The sequence below is a fragment of the Aotus nancymaae genome, unplaced genomic scaffold, assembly GCF_030222135.1.
Source record: "Aotus nancymaae isolate 86718 unplaced genomic scaffold, 86718_ANA_hifiasm-v0.15.2.pri h1tg000049l, whole genome shotgun sequence".
Taxonomy (NCBI): Eukaryota; Metazoa; Chordata; class Mammalia; order Primates; family Aotidae; genus Aotus; species Aotus nancymaae.
This window is the reverse complement of record NW_026988463.1, coordinates 34,586,322-34,606,388: the sequence shown is the minus strand read 5'-3', so window position 1 is coordinate 34,606,388 and position 20,067 is coordinate 34,586,322. Positions and strand designations below refer to the sequence as shown.

General features: G+C 57.0%; 2 protein-coding genes across 2 annotated transcripts in view; one reads left to right on the top strand and one right to left on the bottom strand.

Annotated features, from left to right (window-relative positions):
• Window positions 1-20,067, bottom strand: part of CLTCL1 (clathrin heavy chain like 1) — a 184,620-nt gene that overhangs the window by 105,796 nt on the left and 58,757 nt on the right. The window lies entirely within an intron of this gene.
• Window positions 10,722-11,420, top strand: LOC135269125 (protein FAM246B-like). Its single transcript, XM_064362910.1, has one exon. It carries the CDS (start codon window positions 10,722-10,724, stop codon window positions 11,418-11,420), a length of 699 nt encoding a protein of 232 aa, XP_064218980.1.

Genomic DNA, 20,067 nt, shown 5'->3' with positions numbered 1-20,067 from the left:
CACTGCACTCTAGCCTCGGTGACAGAATGAGACCCTGTTTCTAAAACAAAAACAAGACCAATAACAGATAAGTGAGCTCTAGGGGATCAAAAAATGGAGTTTTTACAAAGACTTTTATATAATTACGCTTAATATGGTTAAGAGGATAAAAGACAAGATTAAGAATTTTATCACAGGCCTGTAAATTATAAAGAACCAAATGGAAATTCTAGAACTGAAGTTGTGAAAATTCAATAGATAGTGTTAGTATATTATACACCTCTGAAAAGAGAAAGCCAGTGATGGTAAAATTAAGTCAGAAGAGTATATCTAAATTAAAATACAGAAGTAAAAGGATAGAAAATACAGCATATGAATAAATTAGATACAGAGGACACATTTAGAGGTCTAACATACAGGTAACTGGAGTCCTAGAAGTACAGAGAAAGAGACAGAAGCAATATCTGAAGAGGTAATGGCTTAGGGTTTGAAAATTGATGAAGAATATCAATCTTCAGTTTCCAGAAGCATTACAGATTTTAATCAGAATGTCTAAAAAGCAAAATACACTTAGGCATATCATAATACGATAGCTCAAAACCAGGGAGAAAACAATGGATTACTTTCTAGAGAGATAATTAAGCTTAACTACTGATTTATCAAACAATGAAGCCAGAACACAGAATAATTATATCTTCAAAGTGATCAAAGAAAATAATGACACTGAAACTGGAAGAGTTCAGAACGTTTTGTAACCTGAAAACTACAAGAAAGGATAAGATAAAGAAGTGTTAAATAAATAGGTACTATATTCCCAGTTGGTGTTTCCAAACACTCAATGTGGTGAAGATGATAAATCTTCCCAATTTGTTTGATAGATTCACTGCAAGGCTTTCCTGTAAAATAAGTTTGCAGTTAATAGGTAGAAATTTTAGCAAATAAATAAAAATATAAGAAAGGATGTTGAGGAAACATAGCTCTGGTATGTTAGCCCCAAACTTTGAGCTCTGACTCAAGGGAGGTAGGCTGTGGTCAAGTGAGTCCCTCACCCCTGACTTCAACGTCTTTTAGGTTCTCATTTCCAGGCTGGGCTGAGTCATCCATCCACGATGTTGGCTCAGAGCTCAGGAACATCCTCATCTGCCTCAGGAAGGCAGCAGCATTGAGACAAACAGTGTGGTCTGGCGGCAAAAGTCTCCAGGCAGAAGTCCTGGAAATGTGGGCCCTGGGAGTTTAACCCTCAGAGGCACTAGGGGTGGAAGTTCTGGCTACAGATCTCCTCTGGCCATCCTCCTGGGACAGCCCCACCCAGCCAGGCCCTGGCCTCTGCCTTGTGCCTCCTCCCTTCATCCCCACGCATGTGGGAGACTGCAAAGGAGGTGGCCACAGTCCCTCCCCTGCAGAGCTGCTCAAACGGGAAAGAGGCAACTGAGAATGGTGAGATTGAACAGATACATTTTCAGTGTAATGCAGTTGGGTTCCTCACAGTGACTGGGTTATAAAGAACCTCATGAATGAAGGAAATCTGAAATTTGAGTAATGAAACTGAAAAGAAGAAAAAGCAAGCTGCTTATAGCTTTCTTCCTCCACCCACTCCCTTCACAGTCCAGTTTCTCCCAGGACCTCTGTGGTTGGGGCCACATTAACTGTGGAGCCTCCTCTTACCTGCCCAGAGTGGGTGAGCTGCTACGGGTCCCCCTGGAAGCAACCAGGAGCTCCATGGGCAACACTCAGCATCAGTTGGTGACTGCGGGGGCACGATTCCTGGGAAAGACAGAGTAACCCTGGGGTACAGTGTCCCGCTGCTTCTCCTCTCCTGAGAGCCAGGGATGGGGGCTGGCCTGAGGCGGGCATATCATCTGTGTGTGTTGAATAACAGTTGAAAAAGTCGCCCATCCTAAGATGAAAGATGGAACAGAAGCCTTGGGAGGCTCCAAGATTAACTGATCTGGTGGCTGCGTCCCACTGCAGGACCCCACAGGGACAGAGGCTTTGTGGAGAGGCCTGAGACATGGGAAGTGGAGCCTGAGGAACGTCCGGGACACCCGTCTGGGCTCCACTCACAGGTGCACACACAGGGGCTCAGGGAGGTCTTGTCTGAGCCCTGAGTGTGAGGCAGCGCCTGGTCACTAGGGGGAGGCAAACCCTGTGAAACCAAATGGACCTGCGCTCTCGCTCTGAGCCCTGGCCTTGATAAACCCCAGCCTTGGGAGGGAGATTTGCAGGGAGGGCGATGTCCTGCCCAGTCCTATGCTAAGGGGATAAGAGGCTGGGGCCCAGGTTCAGCTGAGGGCTCAGCATTGCGGCATCTCCACCATGGCCTGGACCCCTCTGCTCCTCACCCTCCTCACAGATCAGGGTGTGCAGTGATCAGTGCCTTAAAAGAAAACCCAACCTCCCAGGCCTCAGACCCCCACCCCTGCTCTTTCTCCTCCAAAAGCTCATCGCTTGCCGCCACCTGGAGCCCTAATGGCTGCCTGTGTTTCCAGGGTCCCTCTCCCAGCCTGTGCCTCTGCCTCCCCAGGAGCATCAGTGACCTGCACCCTGAGCAGTGGCTACAGTGGTTATGCTGGGGCCTGACACCAGCAGAGCCCAGAGCCCTGGTTCATGATGAACATGGTTGCTGGGATCCAGGAGGGACAGGATCCCTGCTGGCTTCTCAGGCTCAGGCCTGGTTGTATACCTGACTGCCCAGAACACCCAGGAAGAAGCTGAGAGTGAGCCACACTGTGGGGAGACCATGGCAGTGGGAGCAGCCCTGTCTCACCCACAGGGACACAGGCAGAGGGGAGCGAGGCAAACCCCTCCTGGCCCACCTGCCCTGTGCCCTCTTCCCTCCCACCACTGACTCTCAGCTCAGAGGGGGGTTATCCCAATCCTGCTTGAGAGTTTCCACCTTTCTAGACATTTTGGGAATTTAACTCACAGCAAATGTTGCCCTTTGTGCAAGTATTTTTCAGGAGTTTTTGAAGCATTTGGGTCTGCACATGGACATGTGGGGCTGCTGCTCCTCACCCATCCCCTGATGGAATTTTAGTTTCCAGGTTGCAGAACTGCTCACAGGGGCACTCACAGGACAATCACTGACACCTCCTCCTGCTCCCTTTGTCCATAGTCAACATCTGTGAGCTTCCCACACAGTGACAGAAACGAAGTTTCCTGGAGACCCAAGACCTTGACCCTGACCTACAGGGTCAACTGTGCTCATGGTCCACCTGGATCTAAGGGCTTTCTTGAGTTCCGTGACTAACCATCGTGAATTACCAAACCCCAGGTGTTCATGGGAATGCCTGAATTTGCAGCGTGTCTGTCCTAAGTGTGGTTCACCTGAAACCCTTAAACTTAGAGCCGGAGTGTCCACCTCCCACCATCTCATGCACATGGAACTCACAGTGCAGTAGGTGCCTGACTGCGACGGGTGGGGGAAGGGAGGAAGGGGGGAGGGAGAGAGAAGGGGGAGTTGTCCCATACTGGAGGATCTGCACCTGCTCAGTACCTGAGGCTTTGGGAGACGCCCTCTGCTCTCCAGAGTGAATTTGCTCACATGTGGGGAGAAAGCTTTGGGATAACCACTCTGCATTGCTTTTCTGACACTAACTACCTTAATTGAGGTCAAAGTTCATAAGATAAAGGCATAGCCCTTCACAGCATTGCCCCCAGTTCACACTCCAGCCCTAAGTTTAAGGGTTCCAGGCAAACCACACTTAGGACAGACAGGCTGCAAATTCAGGTGTTCCCACAAACACCTCAGGTTTGACAATTCACGATGGTGAGTCATGGAACTCAAGAAAGCCCTTAGATTACAATTTTATTATAAAGGATATAAATCAGGATGAGTCCATTGAGGAAACACCGGGAGTCAGGGCCAGGGGCTTGTGACACGGAGCTTATGTGTCCTCAGGATGCATCCCCTCCTGTGCACTGATGTGGGAGCACCGTGCATGGAAACGCACCAAGACGGCAGTGTCCAGAGCACTCAGGGTTTACTACAGAGAAATGACTGATTGAATTGAACTCAATCTCCAGCCCCACTCAACGCCCCGAAGGTCAGAAGGATGGAGTTGTATCAGTGGCTCAGAGCCCCAACTCTTTAGGGACCCAGGTTTTCTTTCCTACATGGCCACCCCACTTCCTGAATCAGTTAGGGGCCTACCATGAGTCACCTTGCTCTCATAAACTCAGGTGTGGTACTGGAAAAATTGGAGGATTGAGAGGTTACCTTCTAGGAGCCAGGACAAAAGCCAGACTTGTCTTAGCATAAAGCAGAGTCTTCACAACACACACCCTACTGGTTAAAGCATGTGTGATTTTTTTTTTTTTTTTTTTTTTTGAGACACAGTTTCACTCTGTCGCCCAGGCTGGAATGCAGTGGTGCAATCTCGGCTCACTGCAACCTCCACCTCCTGGGTTCAAGCAATTTTTCTGCCTCAGCCTCCCAAGTAGCTGGGACTACATGTGCACGCCATCATGTCCGACTAATTTTTTTTGTATTATTAATAGAGACGGGGTCCTGCCATGTTGGGCAGGCTGGTTTTGAACTCCTGACCTCAAGTGATCTGCCTGCCTTGGCCTCTCAAACGTGGATGTTTAGGTTATGACATGCCCCCTGCTGTGAATGGCTGTCACGGCCTAGGCCTGGGAATGAAGCCAGGATGGAATGCGGATGGTGAGAGGATGCAGAGTTCTCAGGACCAAGTTCAGGCTCCATGTCTGCAGGACTAGACTTTGGGTGTCTCACTCACCACCCAGAGGAGACTGGGGTATTACAGAAAATTCAGGTCAGCCATCCCGCATGGAGTCAGACGTCTCAGGTAGTGAGCAAGAAAGCCCAAATCTAGTCAGTAGGTGTCCAGGAGCGGGCAGTCCTCCTGCCAGCATTGGCCATATGTTTATGGTTCCCATTAAGAGTAAGGCATGCCGGGCACGGTGCTTGCCTCACTAACCCGGAGGGTGGGTGGCTGTGTCCTGAGGCTGAGCAGGGGGAGCTGGCCTCGGGACAGGATGTGCATGGGTGTGGAGCAGGAAGTTCCTGGAATGATGGGCAAGAGGGAGCAGGTCACTGGGGGCAGGTCCAAATCCTGGGGGCTCCGTTTGGATAGCAGAGGCCTCGGGCAGGTCCGCCCAGCACATAGACACCCCTCCCTGGCCCCTTCGCTAGGATGACAGTGGAGGTCCATCCCCAAGTGATGGTGAGGACAATCCTGACACAGAGACCCCAGCCCAGCCGGCAGGGGAAGGGGAGCCCCCAAGGGCCCTGTATGCTGGGGTCTGTCCCACCAGGTGGCCCTCCATGGTGCCCAGCAGCAGCCCTGCTTGCAGACCCTCTTCTGTTTTCATTGTTAAAACGTATTCAATGAGGCCGGGTGCGGTGGCTCACGCCTGTAATCCTATCACTTTGGGAGGCCGAGGTGGGTGGATCACCTGAGGTCAGGAGTTCAAGACCAGCCTGGCCATCATGGTGAAACCCTATCTTTATAAAACAAAAAAATAAATAAAAAATAAAAAATAAAAAAGTATTCAATGAAAAACGACCCTTGCTAAAGCACCGTACTATTCAGGACCATCTCACCAGGTGTAAGGGACCATGGCGATAAGACTCTGCAGTGGGGGAGAGAGACTGGGCTCAATTCCGAAGACAGCATGGGCAAGTGGGAAGTGACAGTCAAGGAGCAGGGTGGGGGACAGTGCATGGAAAGTGACTAAAAGGAAAGAAACTTCAGCGGCCGGAGATTCTGGCTAAACTCCCCTAACAGGATTCTTGCTGAAGGCGGGCCAAGACAGTCAGACCGCACCTGGGGGACATCTGACATTCTTGATCAGATGTCAAGGATGGGGGCTTCTCGCTAAACTGACTTTGCAGGATTCTTGCTAAAACTGGAGTTTATAAGGAAGTGCTCAGATGTGCCTAGGAGAAGCCTCAGGAGCCTAAATAAAGTTTGACCAAGCAGAGACTCTGTGTCACCAGCTGTGATGAGAGTGAGGCCCAGAGTGGGTCAGGGCTTACCTGCCCCAGGTTGTGCATTTAGGAGGGGTCCGTCAGGAGTCCAGAGTTTTCCCACTGGGGGCTGAGTCTGGGGCCCTCAGGGCACATACAGATGCTGGCAGGCCCCACACTCCACACAGGGCAGGCTGGGATGCCGGGGCCCGTGGCACAGACTGGTCAGAACCATCCCAGGCCAGGCATTGTTTGCAGCGAGAGCTGAGGCTGCTGATGCCAGGAACATACAAACCAGGTTATTACCAGGTAATGAGCTCATTACCCACGTCAGGCAAGGCCACTACTGGGTAGAGTTGGCCTCCTGCGGAGCCACCTGCCCTGGGATGGGTCCCAGAGATCTGGCTAGCGAATGCCACAGGAGGCCAGGGCACAGTGCCAGGGCACAGTGGGCAGGGCAGGGGTATTCAGGGGCAAGGTGTGCCTGAGTCCCCAAAGGAAGTCCCAGATCCCTGCCGTAAGACCTGGAGCAAGTCATTCTCCTCTCTGAGCTCTCAAAAAAAAGGTCACCTCAGGGCTCTGGGAGACAAGATCTCTTAGAGTAGACTAAGCTGACCGCTGCCGTGGTCATACACATCCTCCCAGCCAGCCGCTGGTCCTGACAGATGAGGAAACTGAAGCTAGGCGTTTCACGAGGCCGCTGAACCCAGAACCCAGTACCCAGTGTCCTGAGCAAAGTTCAAGCCGGACCTGCCAGCTTATGTCTACAGAGGCCCCACTATGCAGCCTGTACTCCAGGGATCTGAAAGGACCATCACCTTCCCTTCTACAAGCCCGAGCACAGCGGTTCTGCCCCAGCCAGGCCAACCTCCCTCCTCCTCCAAAGGCCCAGCAGCTGCTCCCAGAGCAAGCAGTGCAGTCACAGCAAAGGACGGACAGGTGTCCTGTTCTCTGTAGTCTGAGCAGAGGGCCAGGGGCCATGACCAGACCCTTGGCCCACATGGCCCCTCCAGGATCAGTTCCAGGATGAGCCTTCCTGTCCCAACCAGCATGGTCGGGCCCTCAGTGTGGATCAGACAACCTGCTGGATGCTCCTGTTCCCTGCTCCTCCCGAATCTCCCGCCACCTTTAGGAGGCAGCTCCAAGACCCTGCCACCTCCCTAGCTTACCTCTCAAACCCCTGCCACGTGTGCCCCTTCCCACACAGACCCCAGAGCCAGCTTCAACGACTCTGCCTGCATCTCTACCTTCATTCTGATCACACCCTCTGCCTCCGCCCCCACCCTGCTGGGTCCCTGCAGCAGCCCTTGGAGGCCCCCAGAGCCCCCTCCCACACGCAGAGCTGGCCTGGCCCTGCCGCCTGAGCGCTCTGCTGGCTCCCAGCTACCCTTGGGCTCTGGGACATAAAACCTCCAGCCGAGGTGGCTGCCAGGGTTTATTTAACAGCCATAGAGCACAAAAGTGATGACAATTAAGTCACATGGAGAGACGGCCCCATTGGGACCCCTGGTCAAGTTAGGCAGAGCCCTGGAGTTTCCTCTGACCCCCCACTGTGAATGTATTACCGAGTGGCAAGGTAGCTAGTCGCTCACTCAGCCTGCACGCCTGAATGCACAGAGCTACAGCCTGGGCCCAGGGACAGCCCTGGGAGTTGGTGGCTTCCCACAGGCACAGCCAGCCTTCCTGCCCCCACCGTGCCTGGCCCCTGGCCCAAAGCACACTGAGGGGGACAGGAGGGGAAGGAGCAGGCCCTGCCCGGGAGCCGCAGTCAGCTCCTCTGTGCCGGGGCAGCTGGGGCTGGCTGGATTTGAGGAGCTTCCCAGAGGAACTGGAGAGCAGACCTGTGTACAGGCCCCACCCTGCCACTCTGCCACGCTCCCTGAGGGACAGCCCCCACGCCATCTCCTCTCTGCCAGTCCCCGGTGTCCACCCCAGCCCCACCACTGCTGAAGCTCAGGCCAGGGTCCCCAACACCTACTTCACGGCCATCACTGCACTTGAGCTCGGGGGCTCAGGGTTGTGCTGACACACCTGCACGCCCGCCCCTCACCAACACCTCTGCAGTCCTCCTCAGGGCCCAGCAGGGTCCCTGGGACACCGCTCCCATTCTGCCCTTGCTCCCACCAACCCATCTTCTCCATGCCCATGACTTTGGGACCCTCTGCCACAAGAGCCAGCCCCCACATCTGTAGCCCCTGCAGGAACAAGCCCTAATCTGGACTCATTGCAAAGGCTCACCTTATCTTCCAGCCTGTCCATAAACCTCCAGGCAGAGATCACAAAAGTAGCAGCTCTTTCTGCCAAATCTGGACTCTCTCCTGCACCTTCTTCACTGCCCGGGCCTCCCTGTCACCCCTCCTGGGGACCTCAGAGGTATTTTCATTTCACACGTGAAGGCTTGGCTCAGAAAGGGCAGAGCCCCTGGGGTCACACAGCCAGTCTCCAGCAGGGCTGGGGAAGGAAACCAGGGCTCCTTTGTTGGCAGTGTTTTAATGACTGGGGGGATGGGAAGCATGGCCAATGAGGCTCTAGGGATCAGCAGAGCCAGCTGCTGGAGGTCCCAGGGGACAGGTGACTCAGCAGGAATGGGGGAGTCTGAGAGGTTGACAGAGTGCTGAACTCTCACCTCCTCCTGCACCTTCCAGAGAGGCAGGCTGCAGGCAGTGATTGAGTGAATGAACAATGACTAGAGGGACCCAGCCTTCTCCTCAGCAGCTGCTTGAGGACAGCATTACTGGTCCCCTCAATTCCCCACCCACACATGCACACATGCACACATGCACTGACCTGCAGCCCCCGGGGACACAGCTTCCAGGGGCTGTCTTGCCATGTCCCGTTCCAGACCAGCCTGTGTTCGTGCCAGGCCCCCCTCCACAATTTGCTGAGGGAGGCCCCAGGGTCCAGGGCACCCAGAGTGCTAACTGGCCCCTGGGGGTACAGGGAGAACCACAGGCTGTGTGGGATACTACCCTCTGCCCATACCTAGGGCCCTGCAATGGCCACAGGCGGCACTGCTCATGCAAAGGCACTGGGGTGAGAAGGAACGGGGTGCAGCGGTGAGCGCTCCACAGAGGGTGGAAGGGCTGCAGGGGCAGGCATGCCAGCAGGGATACCATGAGGGCCTCAGATGCCAGGCTGCAGAGGTGGATGGGCTGGCAAGCTCCTCTCCCCAGCCTCCTACTGTAAAAGGGAAGAAGATCCCAGTCCTGCCGATTCATCCCCTCACTCCATGGCAAGACAGCCACTGACAGCTGTGTCCTGGGGCCCACGCGGGCCTGGCCTCTGTGCAGACTAGCACTCAGCATGCTTAGTGCCACACTCAGCCCAGGAGAGATGACCCAGCCCTGGGCTCAGAAACCCCACTGTGGGTGGATGGAAAACAGAGTCATTTAAATACAACTGTGAAGGGTGTTGCGAGGGAGGGGCTCGAGGTCCCCAGTGTGGGATGGGGTGGTCAAGGAAGATTTCCCGGCCCAAGTGGGAAGTGAGAGCCACCAGAAAAATGAGGGGTGGGGGAACTATGGAAAGACCCAGAGGGGCGAGGAAGACTGTTGGGTTAGAGGAAGTTAAGGACAGACAGGGTTGGACATGGTGGCTCACGCCTGTAATCCCAGCATTTTGGGAGGCCAAGACAGGAGAATCACTTGAGGCCAGGAGTTCAAGACCAACCTGGGAAACACAGTGAGACCCTGTCTCTAGAAATTTTTTTTTTTTTTTTTTTTTTGACGGAGTTTCACTGTTGTCGTCCAGGCTGGAGTGCAATGGCATGATCTCAGCTCACTGCAACTTCTGCCTCCCGGGTTCAAGCAATTCTCCTGCCTCAGCCCTTGGAGTAGCTGGGATTACAGGCATGCGCCACCACGCCCAGCTAATTTTTGTATTATTAGTAGAGATGGGGTTTTATCACATTGGCCGGGCTGGTCTTGAACTCCTGACCTGAGGTGATCCACCCACCTCGGCCTCCCAAAGTGCTGGGATTACAGGTGTAAGCCAATGTGCCCAGTTTACAAAAATTTTTTAAAAAATTTAGCGGGGCATGGTGGTGCACACTTGTAGTCTCATCGACTCAGGAGGCTGAGGTGGGAGGATCATTTGAGCCCAGGAGGTGGAGGCTGCAGTGAGCTATGATTGCACCACTGCACCCCAGCCTGGGCAACACAGCAAGATCCTGTTTATAAAAACAAAACAAAACAAAAACCCAGCGTAAGATGGGCAGGGATTTCCAGAGGCCCTAGGCCGGCGCCCTGGAGAATAAGGGAGACCCTGAAGAGCTTGCGTGGAGGAGGCAGCAGCTTGGGGCTGGAGATGCCACTAGGATGGATTCCTTCAGCTGTGTGGACTGGGGGCAGGGTGAGGAGGTAATGGCCTAGACAACATGGAAGGAAGTGGCCCTGAGCCATTGAGGAGGGCTGTGGAGCCCATGACCACCCCCGACCTTCCCCTGACTATGATGGAGACAGTAGTTTCCAGTGGAAAATGTCAGCTAGGTTCCTGACTTGGGTCTGTGGGGGCTGGTCCCTGGGCTTCGGTTGGCGATGCTCTATGTCACCTCTGCCCAGAAACTGGGCCATGCCCTTTGTGGGGACCTGCCCACAACGTCTTTAGTCCTCCAGGGTCCCCTGGGAGCCGGACCGCCGCGATCAGCCCTGCCGGGGTTCCCTGCGCCCCAGGCCGGATCCCCCAAGGCTTTGGTGGTTCCCACAGCTGTCCCGGGGGCCCCCTCCACGGTGTGTCGCCCGGGCCCCAGCGGTCGCTAGGCTGCAACCTGGGGCTCCTGGCACTGGCAGCGGTGGAGGCGGCAGTGTGGATGGCGGAGCCCGGCTGCGCGTGGGCCCAGTCGCGTAGTGGGTACGGAGTCATTGAAGCTCTGCGGCGCGGCACCGGCCGCCGGCGGGACCCGGGGCCACAGCCCAATGGGCTGGGCCATGAAGAAGCCCGAGCCTCGGGCCGCCCGGCTCGCCTGCCGGGCCAGCTCCGGGCGGAGGCGGAGGCGCGATCCGAGATGCCGCGGTTGCTGAAGCTGGTGGAGCGTACGGGTGCCTGGGCGGCAGGTGCGGACGAGAGGACCGGTGCGCACAGCCGCGGCTCCGTGTGCTTGGTGTGTGGGGAGCCGCTCGGCGCGGCCACCTACCCAGCAGGGGTCCTGGAGGTGAGCGAGCGGCGGCTGCAGGAGGGCTTGGCGGCGGTGCGCACGGAACTGGGCGCCGGGATCCAGGCGCTACGCGCGGAGCTTCGAGCGGAGCTCGATGCCCTGCGCGCGCTGCTGCCTCCGCCACCGCCACCGCCACCGCCACCGCCGCCTGCCCGACGCGAGCGCCGCGCTGCGCCCCGCGGCCCCACCCTGCTGCGGACGCTTGGCACCGTCAGCGCCCTGGTCGCCACCTCCAGGCTCACCGACGACGCCCCGGACGGCCCAGCAGACAGCGGAGCGCACAGAGCCCCCGCCCGGAAGAACCACAAGAAGATGCTGGTGCCGCCTGGGGCCCCGCAAGGTGGCGGGGACTGAGGGCGGCCACACGGAGGGCGGCCTAGGCAAGGTGCGGAAGGCGTCGCCGCTGGCTGGAGGGGCTCTGGTACTCCCAGGACGGGGCAAGTGAGCAGCTCGGTTCCCCTCGTGGACGGCGGCTCTGAGCCAGAAGGGTCCCCGGGTGCCGCCAGCTAGGGTTCTGGTACTGGCGAGAGGGGGTGGGCGCGGGATGGGCGGAGGGTGGGGTACGTGCATCTGGGGAGTGTGGATGACAGCCGGGGTCCTTGCTGGAGACTGAGTCCGGCTGGAGAACCGGGTGGAGCCTCTTGGAACCTTAGAGCTGGGCCTTTAGGCCTTTGGGCCTTGGGTCGGGATCAGGGCTGGGTCAGCCTCCAGAGGAACAAACAGCCAGGACTCCCATTCCTCCGGGCTGACTGCATGCAGGGTATTTTCCCTTCAAGATCTCAGTGAGGAGGCAGGGTATCCATGCACTGGAACAGTGACACCCACACATAAGGCCACAGACCCCAGGGACACAGGGTGGCTGAGACACGCAGCCAGTGATGTCCCTCAAGACGGTGTTAAACGGTATGTAACCACATTCCACATGGCACCAACTGCACAGCAACCTCCGGTCAGCCTCACTCTGACAGCGGCCCCCTCTCACTGGAGAGCGTCACCTGGACACAGAGCCTGACCTAGTCCGTGTCCCGTGGACCCAGCTTTGCTTTGGACAGTGACACCAAGAATACTCACCCCTTTACTTAGACCCACAGGCAGCCACCTGGACACAAGCACCTCTCCAGAGTCACCCTCTATGCAGACTCCACAGCCCAACTCCCAGGGAGGCTCTGGGGCATAGTACACCAGGCAGCCCTCCACAGTGCCCAGCACCCACCCAGCTAGGAGAGCCTGCAGCGGAACCTGGAGCCAGCGGCTTCTCATCTCTTGGCCTTGGGAAATGGAGCCTCCCCTGGAGCCTCGGTCCCTGCGGCAGCCCCTTCTACCCACCAACCCTGCTCTTCTCCCCCCAGCAACCCTAGCACTGGGCTCTGATGGGCCTGGGGCTCAGCTTGTGGTTCTGTCAAGTGTGGGTGACCCTCCATGTGAAATAAACAATGTACAGGGTAACCTTAATGTGGTGTGTGTGTGTGGGGTGTGTGTGTGTGTGACCCGGCATGGTCCCCCACTGCAAGAGGGGCATTTCCTGCCCTAATCCCACTGAGGCCTCAGTGTGCCTGCCTGTTCCGTGGGAGTCCTCTGAGTGACCCTCTCCTACCTCATCAGAACCCGGGCCTCTCCAGATTCCTCTCAGAGGGGGAGGGAGGGGGATTGAAACCAGCCTCCCCATTCCCCGCTGACGCCATCCCCAGAAACCCCCAAGCCGGAAGACACCTTCTTCAGGCCCAACACAAAGGCGGAGAAATCGGTGTTGCTACAGTCCTGCTCCTGGGAGGGGCTCCAAATGGGAGGGGTTCTGAGTGGGGGCCTCTAAAGGGGGAACTCTGCTGGGGGAATCTAAGCAGGAGGCTCCCAGTGGCACGGGGCATCTGGCATCTGGGAAATGGGCTGGAGGCTTCTCACCCCCACTGACCCTGCTGATCCATACACTCCCACCACCCCATCCCCCCACAGATCCCATAGACCCTAGTGATCCCCCACAGATTCCGCAGGCCCAGCCTGTCCACTTCCGGGATCCCCATGGACCCCTTTTTCGGAAACATACGTAGAGTCACAGCCTCGCCCTCACTACCAGCACTGTGAGTCCACCAGCGTGGTGTGACGTCGCCTCCACGTTCTGGTACTTTGTGTTCATGTGGACCGTGTGCATCTGGGGGGAGGCACAGATGGTGGGAGATACCCGGCTGCCCCCACTTTGCTCCCCCTCACCTCTGTGGGGCCCTCTGGCCACCCAACCCAAGTCCACCTCCATAGGCTGGCGCTGCCTGTCCAGGCTTTGCTCCGAGCCTGCTCGCCTCAGGCTCCCGCAGTGGAAGTGCAGCAGCAGTGTGAAGCAGGCAGGCAACAGCAGCCCAGGCCCCTGAATCTCCAGGTGGTTCTGAGAATCAGTGTCCATTCGGAGTAGCCCTGAAGGTTAGAAGGCACATGGCACCCTCTCTACCCCACCACCTGCCCACCTTGTGCCATTAGGGCAGGAGCATAGGGCCCTCCTCAAGCCAGGCTGCTCCCCAGTGGAAGGGGACCCATGGTGTCCAGAGCTCCTGCTGGTCAGAACAGGGCTCCACTGACTGCAGGGGAAACCCTGCCCCCACTACCACACCCAGCATGGCGTGGAAGAGGGCATGGGGCAGCCCTCCGGGGGTGGGGCTCTGAGCCCAGCTATGTGTGGTCAGGGGTCCTGGCCCCATTGGAGAGCCTGACTACTGGTCCTCAGGGGCCACGGCTGGTTGTGATTTGTAGGGTGGGGCCTGGCACCTATGCAGAGGGTGCGTCTGGACTGCTGTGTGAGAATGCTCCTTCCCTGTGGAGCTAGCTCCTATGGAGGATTCTTGGCCCTGTAGGGTGTCTCAGCTCCCATGTGTAGGGGCTCCTGGTCCCTGCCTAGGAGGGGTCCTGACTGCAGGGTGCTGACCTGTGTGGCTGTCATTCTCCGGGGTCCAAGGACCTAGAGGTGCTGAGTCATAGGTTCGGAAGATGAAGGGCCCTAGGGTAGAGATCCACCAGCCCCTGTGAAGGTCAGTGTTGATGGGGGACTGGCCTGGGCCCCCACAGGCAGGGACCAGCTTCTTCCGGTGGGTGGGGCCTGTAGGAACAAGGACTGCCATCTCTGGGTTGGGTGGGGGTCAGACAGGCAGCCTGGGGGTGCAGCAGCATGGCCCCCATATACCCAGAGAATAGCCCAGCGTCAGGAAACCACTCATTCTCTGCTTCCCTGCACCTGAACAGGTCACAGTGCCCCCCTTCTCTTGCACCCTGCATCTGACTTAGCCACCTAGTCTGCAGGTCGACTGCCCCATGGTGAGATGAAGGCAGAAGGGGCTCCAGCATACAGCTGCACACCCACACTGGGACATCTATCACATGCATGCGTTTGACCTGGCCGCAGCAACAGGCACACCAGCCTTGACTGACTCAGGACTGGTGATCGCAGCAGACCCAGTCTCACACACAGGGGGACAGTCACGCACTTGCACTTGATGCCCAGTCACTGGGGCAGAGGACTGCAAACAGAAACCTGCAGAGACCACAGAGTGCAGTGTGCAGACTGTCTCTTGGCCACTCTTGCACCACTGGCACGTGCTCTGGTGGTCCCAGGACACAGCCTCACATGACATTGTCCTCACCACACTTTGGGTCCTGTAAGTCGTAGCACCAGGCACCGACAGAGATAGTGGGCAGGGGCTGAGCTGAGAGGCCAGTCATGTGGGCCCTCTCCAAGCCCCATCCCGTCAGCTGGAGTCCAAGAATGAAGTAGGGGCAGGGGCTTAGGCCAGTGGAGGCCCTGTCACCCCTACCCCAGTATTTTCTGCCCCCAGTCCCTCTCCACCCTCAGTGGCAAGACCTAAGGGGGGGTGGAGCGTGGCGAAAGAGGGTAGATTGGAGACCAGATGGACAGAGTCCTGGTGCGCAGTCTCAACTGCACCACTAGAAAGGTGAGCACTCGCCAGGGGCCTGTGTGGTGCAGTGGCAGAGCAGCTCTGAAGGACTAGAAAGCGGCTAGAGCTCGGAGCCAGGCTGCTACATATTTACTCATTATCTAGGTGGACTAGGGGTGTGGCCGTCGAGGAGAGGGTGGGAGGGGGCGGTGCCCAGGCGGGGCCACCAAGAAGAGATGGAGTGCTCCAAACCCACCCAGATGCGCACTGGTCCCAGGGCTGTGCTGAGTGTCAGCAACAATTGCTGAGGTTAATCCTGCAGGGGAGGAGTGACCTATTATTACCTCCATTTATAGTCAAGGAAACAGGCTGGGGACCATAACGACATGCCAAAGCCACCAGCAAGAAAGTTCAGTGAGGGCACCTTTGACCCCAGCGACTGTGACTTTCGGGCAAGGATGGGAGGAAGGTGTAGGACGTCTCCTGCCCCACTGTGGGCATGGAACCTCCACCCCACCCCAAGACCACAGCCTCCCTCCTACCTGGGCCCCTCTGGGGATCCAGGCCAAGACGGAGCCCTGCAGGTCAGAGGAGGGGACTGCTTTGCACCTTGAGCCTCTTTCCATTTCCAGAGGGCAGGGCCCTTCCTACGTAGGGGATGGAAGGTGGCCTCTACCCAGAGGCAGGGCTTGGGGCTCTGTCCAGGATGCTGACAGCGACCTGTGTGCCCAGAACTCAACATCCCCATTCCACTCCTGACCCAGCAGATGGGATTCAAAAAAGAGGGGCTGCCTCCTTGAGGCTCCCATCCCTGCCAAGGGACTTACCAGTTCCTTTCCTAACCCTGACCCCTCTTGTATCCAGCCGCAGGACTTCCTCCAACATACGCACCTGGAACGCCCCAGGGCGGGACATGCAATTACACTTCCTGGATCCCCTACCCTCTGAAACCTTGAGATGCCCCTGCTGGACAGGTGCGAAGCCCCAGAGAACCTAGACTACTCTGGAACCCTAGGTGGCTTGCACTGCAGGGAAGGTCTGTTTCCAGCCACCTGAATAGTAAGGGGAGCTTAGAGGAGATGGGGCTGATGGCCAAGTTCCAAGCTCTGCCCTGACACCCCATCCCATGGTGGCTCTCAGATGATGTCAAGCTTTTATGTGGATCCTGTGCAAGTCAGAAAACCCTGCCAAAGCAGCAACCAATGTCCCAAGCAGGGATGTGTGCTACAGGATAGCTGTAGGCAGCCCAGGGCTGCTGCTCTCTGCACACCCCACCTGGGGGCTCCAAGCTCAGCTCTGCCTGGTCCTCAGGGGATTCGTGATATACCTGCAAGGGCTGCAAAGCCTAGGAGCATTCTGCTGAAAGGTGGGTGCTGCCTCTTCCACCTTTGCCTGTGGCAGCCATGGGGGTCACACCAAGGACCACGCCTCTTCCAGAACACAAGTTTATTTGGCATTTGGATGAAATGGTTCTCACAGCATCTTAAGAGTTAGTGCCAACCCAACCAAAATTAAACCCAAACTAAAAACCCTTAATGAAAGGAAAACATTAAAAAAGAGGCATTGAGACAACGTACAGTATCAAATCCCACCTCTGCAAGGCAGGTCAGAGGGCACCTGGTCTCTGCAAATGTGGCAAGGTGGTCCTGGGGAAGGAGGATCCCTGGAGCACAGAGCTCGGCAAGCATGGCCCCAGGACTCTGGTGAGACTGGGGGCTGCAGCAGGCCTTGCAAAAGGGGTATTCTGGATGGTGGTGCAAGGACAGATGAGCGAGTCCGGCTCTCCTCACGCACCCTGGAGCTGCAGTGGCTGCGGTGTTCTGGGCAGCCATGCAAATGGGCATTCTGCCCAGCCTAAGGTGCCAGTCGACCTAAGTAGTTGTGGAGGCCCATGGGGAAAGGACCATCCAGAAAACCCTGGCCAGCTCAGAGGCCCACCCTCTGCAGCTGGCATGGTCCACTTTAGCCCCTTCCTCAATGCCCCCTACATGTCTGACTGGCCCTAATGTTCCTCTGGTCCCCAAAGGAAGCTTTCCAGTCCTACACATCTCATTGTAGCCACCTTGTCCTGCACAGAGCTTTGAGGCCCGGTAGGAATTCTCTGAGCTCTTGGGCTCAGGTCCGTGGGGGACTCTGCAATGTGGTCCTCAGGCCCTCGACGGTCACGAGGCACCCAGAACGCACATGCCACCTGCTCTGGAACCTGGCTGCTCTGTCCCATGCATGATGTGCTTCCTGCTTTGTCCTCTGCAGCCAGCATGGGAGTCTTGTGGCCAGAACTTCCTTGTCAAGGAAGTAGCAGCCCTTCTGCAAGGGGAGCACAAGCCTGCCAGCACACAGCCTCCAGTAGGCCAAGCAATTCAGTGACAGAACACAGATCTGGCATGAAGGCCAAGTCTGTGGCAACTCAAGATTCTCATTCCACACGGGATGGAAAAAAATGGGTCTCCAGACAGTGTGAGAACGTGTCAAGAAGTGTGGACTGTGTGTGGAGTCCATCCCCAAGCAGCACCACAGAACGGCATGCTCCTGTAAGACCTGCCAGGTGCCGTCCTGCTGGTCTGAAAAGACTGAGAGAAACACAGCCCTGCCTCAGCACAGCCCAGGATGCATTGATGACCCTGGAAGAGTGGGCCCCCGCCCATCGGCAAAGTTCCATGCGCCACCCTCACCTGCAAACACTTGGCCACATACACACACAGAGACACAAACATATAAAGGAAAGATCCAGACATTCAACATTGAAAAGATACGGATGTGCTAAAAATCGCACAGAACCCGCTTAATCTGCAAACCTCAGAAACGTTAAAGGCCCTGTGTCAGGCTTCAAGACCACTGCCCGGTAGCAGGCAACAGGGTCTTTTAGGGAAAAGGGTCCCAGGCAGAGCCCCCAGCCCCTGCACTGCTGAGGAGGGGCCGAGGTGTGCACGCGGCTGCTGGGCAGAGCTGCAGCAGTGGTGGTGGTTTAAGGAGTCGACTCTAAGGAGACAGATACAGCCCAGGATGGTGATTTCAGTCACCCCTCTCCCAATGAAGCAACCCTTTATGGCACAAACCAGGTCAGGGGGCAAGCCCAGGGGCAATTCAACAGGAGGCAGGAGCCCAGGGCTCCAGAGAGGAGAGGCAGGAGGCGGCTCAGCCCCCAGGCCCTGGCAGAGCACCTGGGGCCTCAGCGCCACTCCAGAGCTTCATCCTGGGGAAGCCATGCACAGCAATGCTGGGAGGGACTGACGGGCTGGGGTCAGGCCTCCTGCCACAGAGCTGGGCTGCAGAGCACCCAGATGGAAAGACACAGTGAACAGCTCAATCTCCTTCCAAGCTCTCCTTCTCAGGGCTTCAGGTTCCAGAGCCCCAGGGAGCTCCCAGCCAGGGGCAGGGCCACCTTGATGTTCACAACTGGCCTCGTGGGGGCCATCTCCAGGGCAGTCGTTGTGGCAAACTCAGAGGCTGTCTCCCTGAAGCAGACCCACTGCCTATACCACCCTGAGAGCCCAGAGGCCCCCTCCTGAGGGCGGCCAGCAAGGGGCACCATGGCAGCCCCCGCTGTGCCCGACCCAGGCTGGGTGACTGGTCAGCAGGCCTCTCTGGACAGCACACTGAAGCAAGCAAGCCCGCCAAAGACATGTCGGGTGTGGCCATGGCCCCACAGTACCTTCTTCATTCCCTGCCTCTAAACTGTGGGTCTGAATAATTTTGTCACTCTTCTGCCATTTAAAAATGAGGAGACAGTGACCCAAAGCTATGCATGTTTCTGAAGCCCTCAGGGAAGCTCGGTGCAAGCCATCACTTCTTTTGGCAGGAGGTGGGCCATGGTCTCTATGTACACACGCGTGCCGGTCAGTGATGTGCGGCAGTGCGCGGGGTCGAGGCTGGGACAGGGGCCTTTCAAGTCTCCCACAGGTGTTTTCGACAGCATACACGTGCTCCCAGACCGTTAGGGTACAGGCTGGACCGTCTACACCACAGTATTGAGGGAGCTGCGGCTGTGGCGGCCGCCCCCTGGCAGTGCCTCTGCAACTGGGGTGCTCCCACTCTGGGCAGGGTCAGGGGGCACAAGCAGGGCACTGCTGCTGTCGGCAGAGTCTTCCAGGTCTGCCAGAGAGGGCCCTGCAGTGGGAAGAGGCTGCTCCAGGTGCCGGGGTAATGCACCTTCACTGTCACCATCCCCAGGTGCTGGCAGGCTGACCTCCTCGGGCTCAAAAGCATCATCATCTGCAGAAAGAGAGAGAGGGGTATGAGGCAGGTATGAGCCTGGCACAGGGGATGCAGGGGAGCTGGGCAGAACCAGGGAACACCTCCTGCCTGAATGCCCCCGAGCCTCAGATTTTGAAGGGGAAGCCTGCCACACACAACCCCTGTTGTAGCGATCGCTCCCTGTGGCTGGGAAACTGGTATATGCAAGGTGCAGGGCACATCCCGAACAGCTGACACCTGCCTGTCCCGCCATCAGTGTGAGGTGAGGGAGACACACTGACCAGAAGTCACTAGAACAGAGGGGCCCAAAGGGAAACAGTCTCAGACTCAGTACGGGTGGAGACCCCACTCGGCAGGAAGGCAGCGGCATTTGCCATCAGGAAGGCACTGGGCCCAGGGTGGGTGGAAGAACATTCAGGGCTGCAGCTGGAATGTGGCAACCAAAGTGTGGGCAACAGGGCTGGAGCAAGCGAGCTGGAAAACCACACGGGTGTCTACAGGAAGCTCCAATCCAAGGCAGGCTGTGTGGTAGGGAGTCGACTCGCTTTGTTTTGCCTGATTTTAAGTACTTTTTTTTTCTTTTAAGAGATAGATCTTAAAAGACTGCATGTCGGCGTGCAGTGACATGATCGTGGCTCATGACAGCTTTGAATTCCTGGGCTCAGGTGATCCTGCAGTCTCAGCCCACCCAGTATCTGGGACTACAGGTGTGCCCACTATGCCTGGCTAGGTTTGAATTTTTTATGGAGATACAGGTCTCACAGGCTGGTCTTGAATCAACCTGGGCAACACAGTGAGACCCCTCCTCCCGCCTCAGCCTCCCAGAGTGCTGGATTACAGGCGTGAGCCACTGTGCCTAGGCTGCCTGTCATTACCACAGGCCATCTCTAAAAGCTGACAGCACAAGGCCCTGGTGATGCACCTCCCTCCTGGCC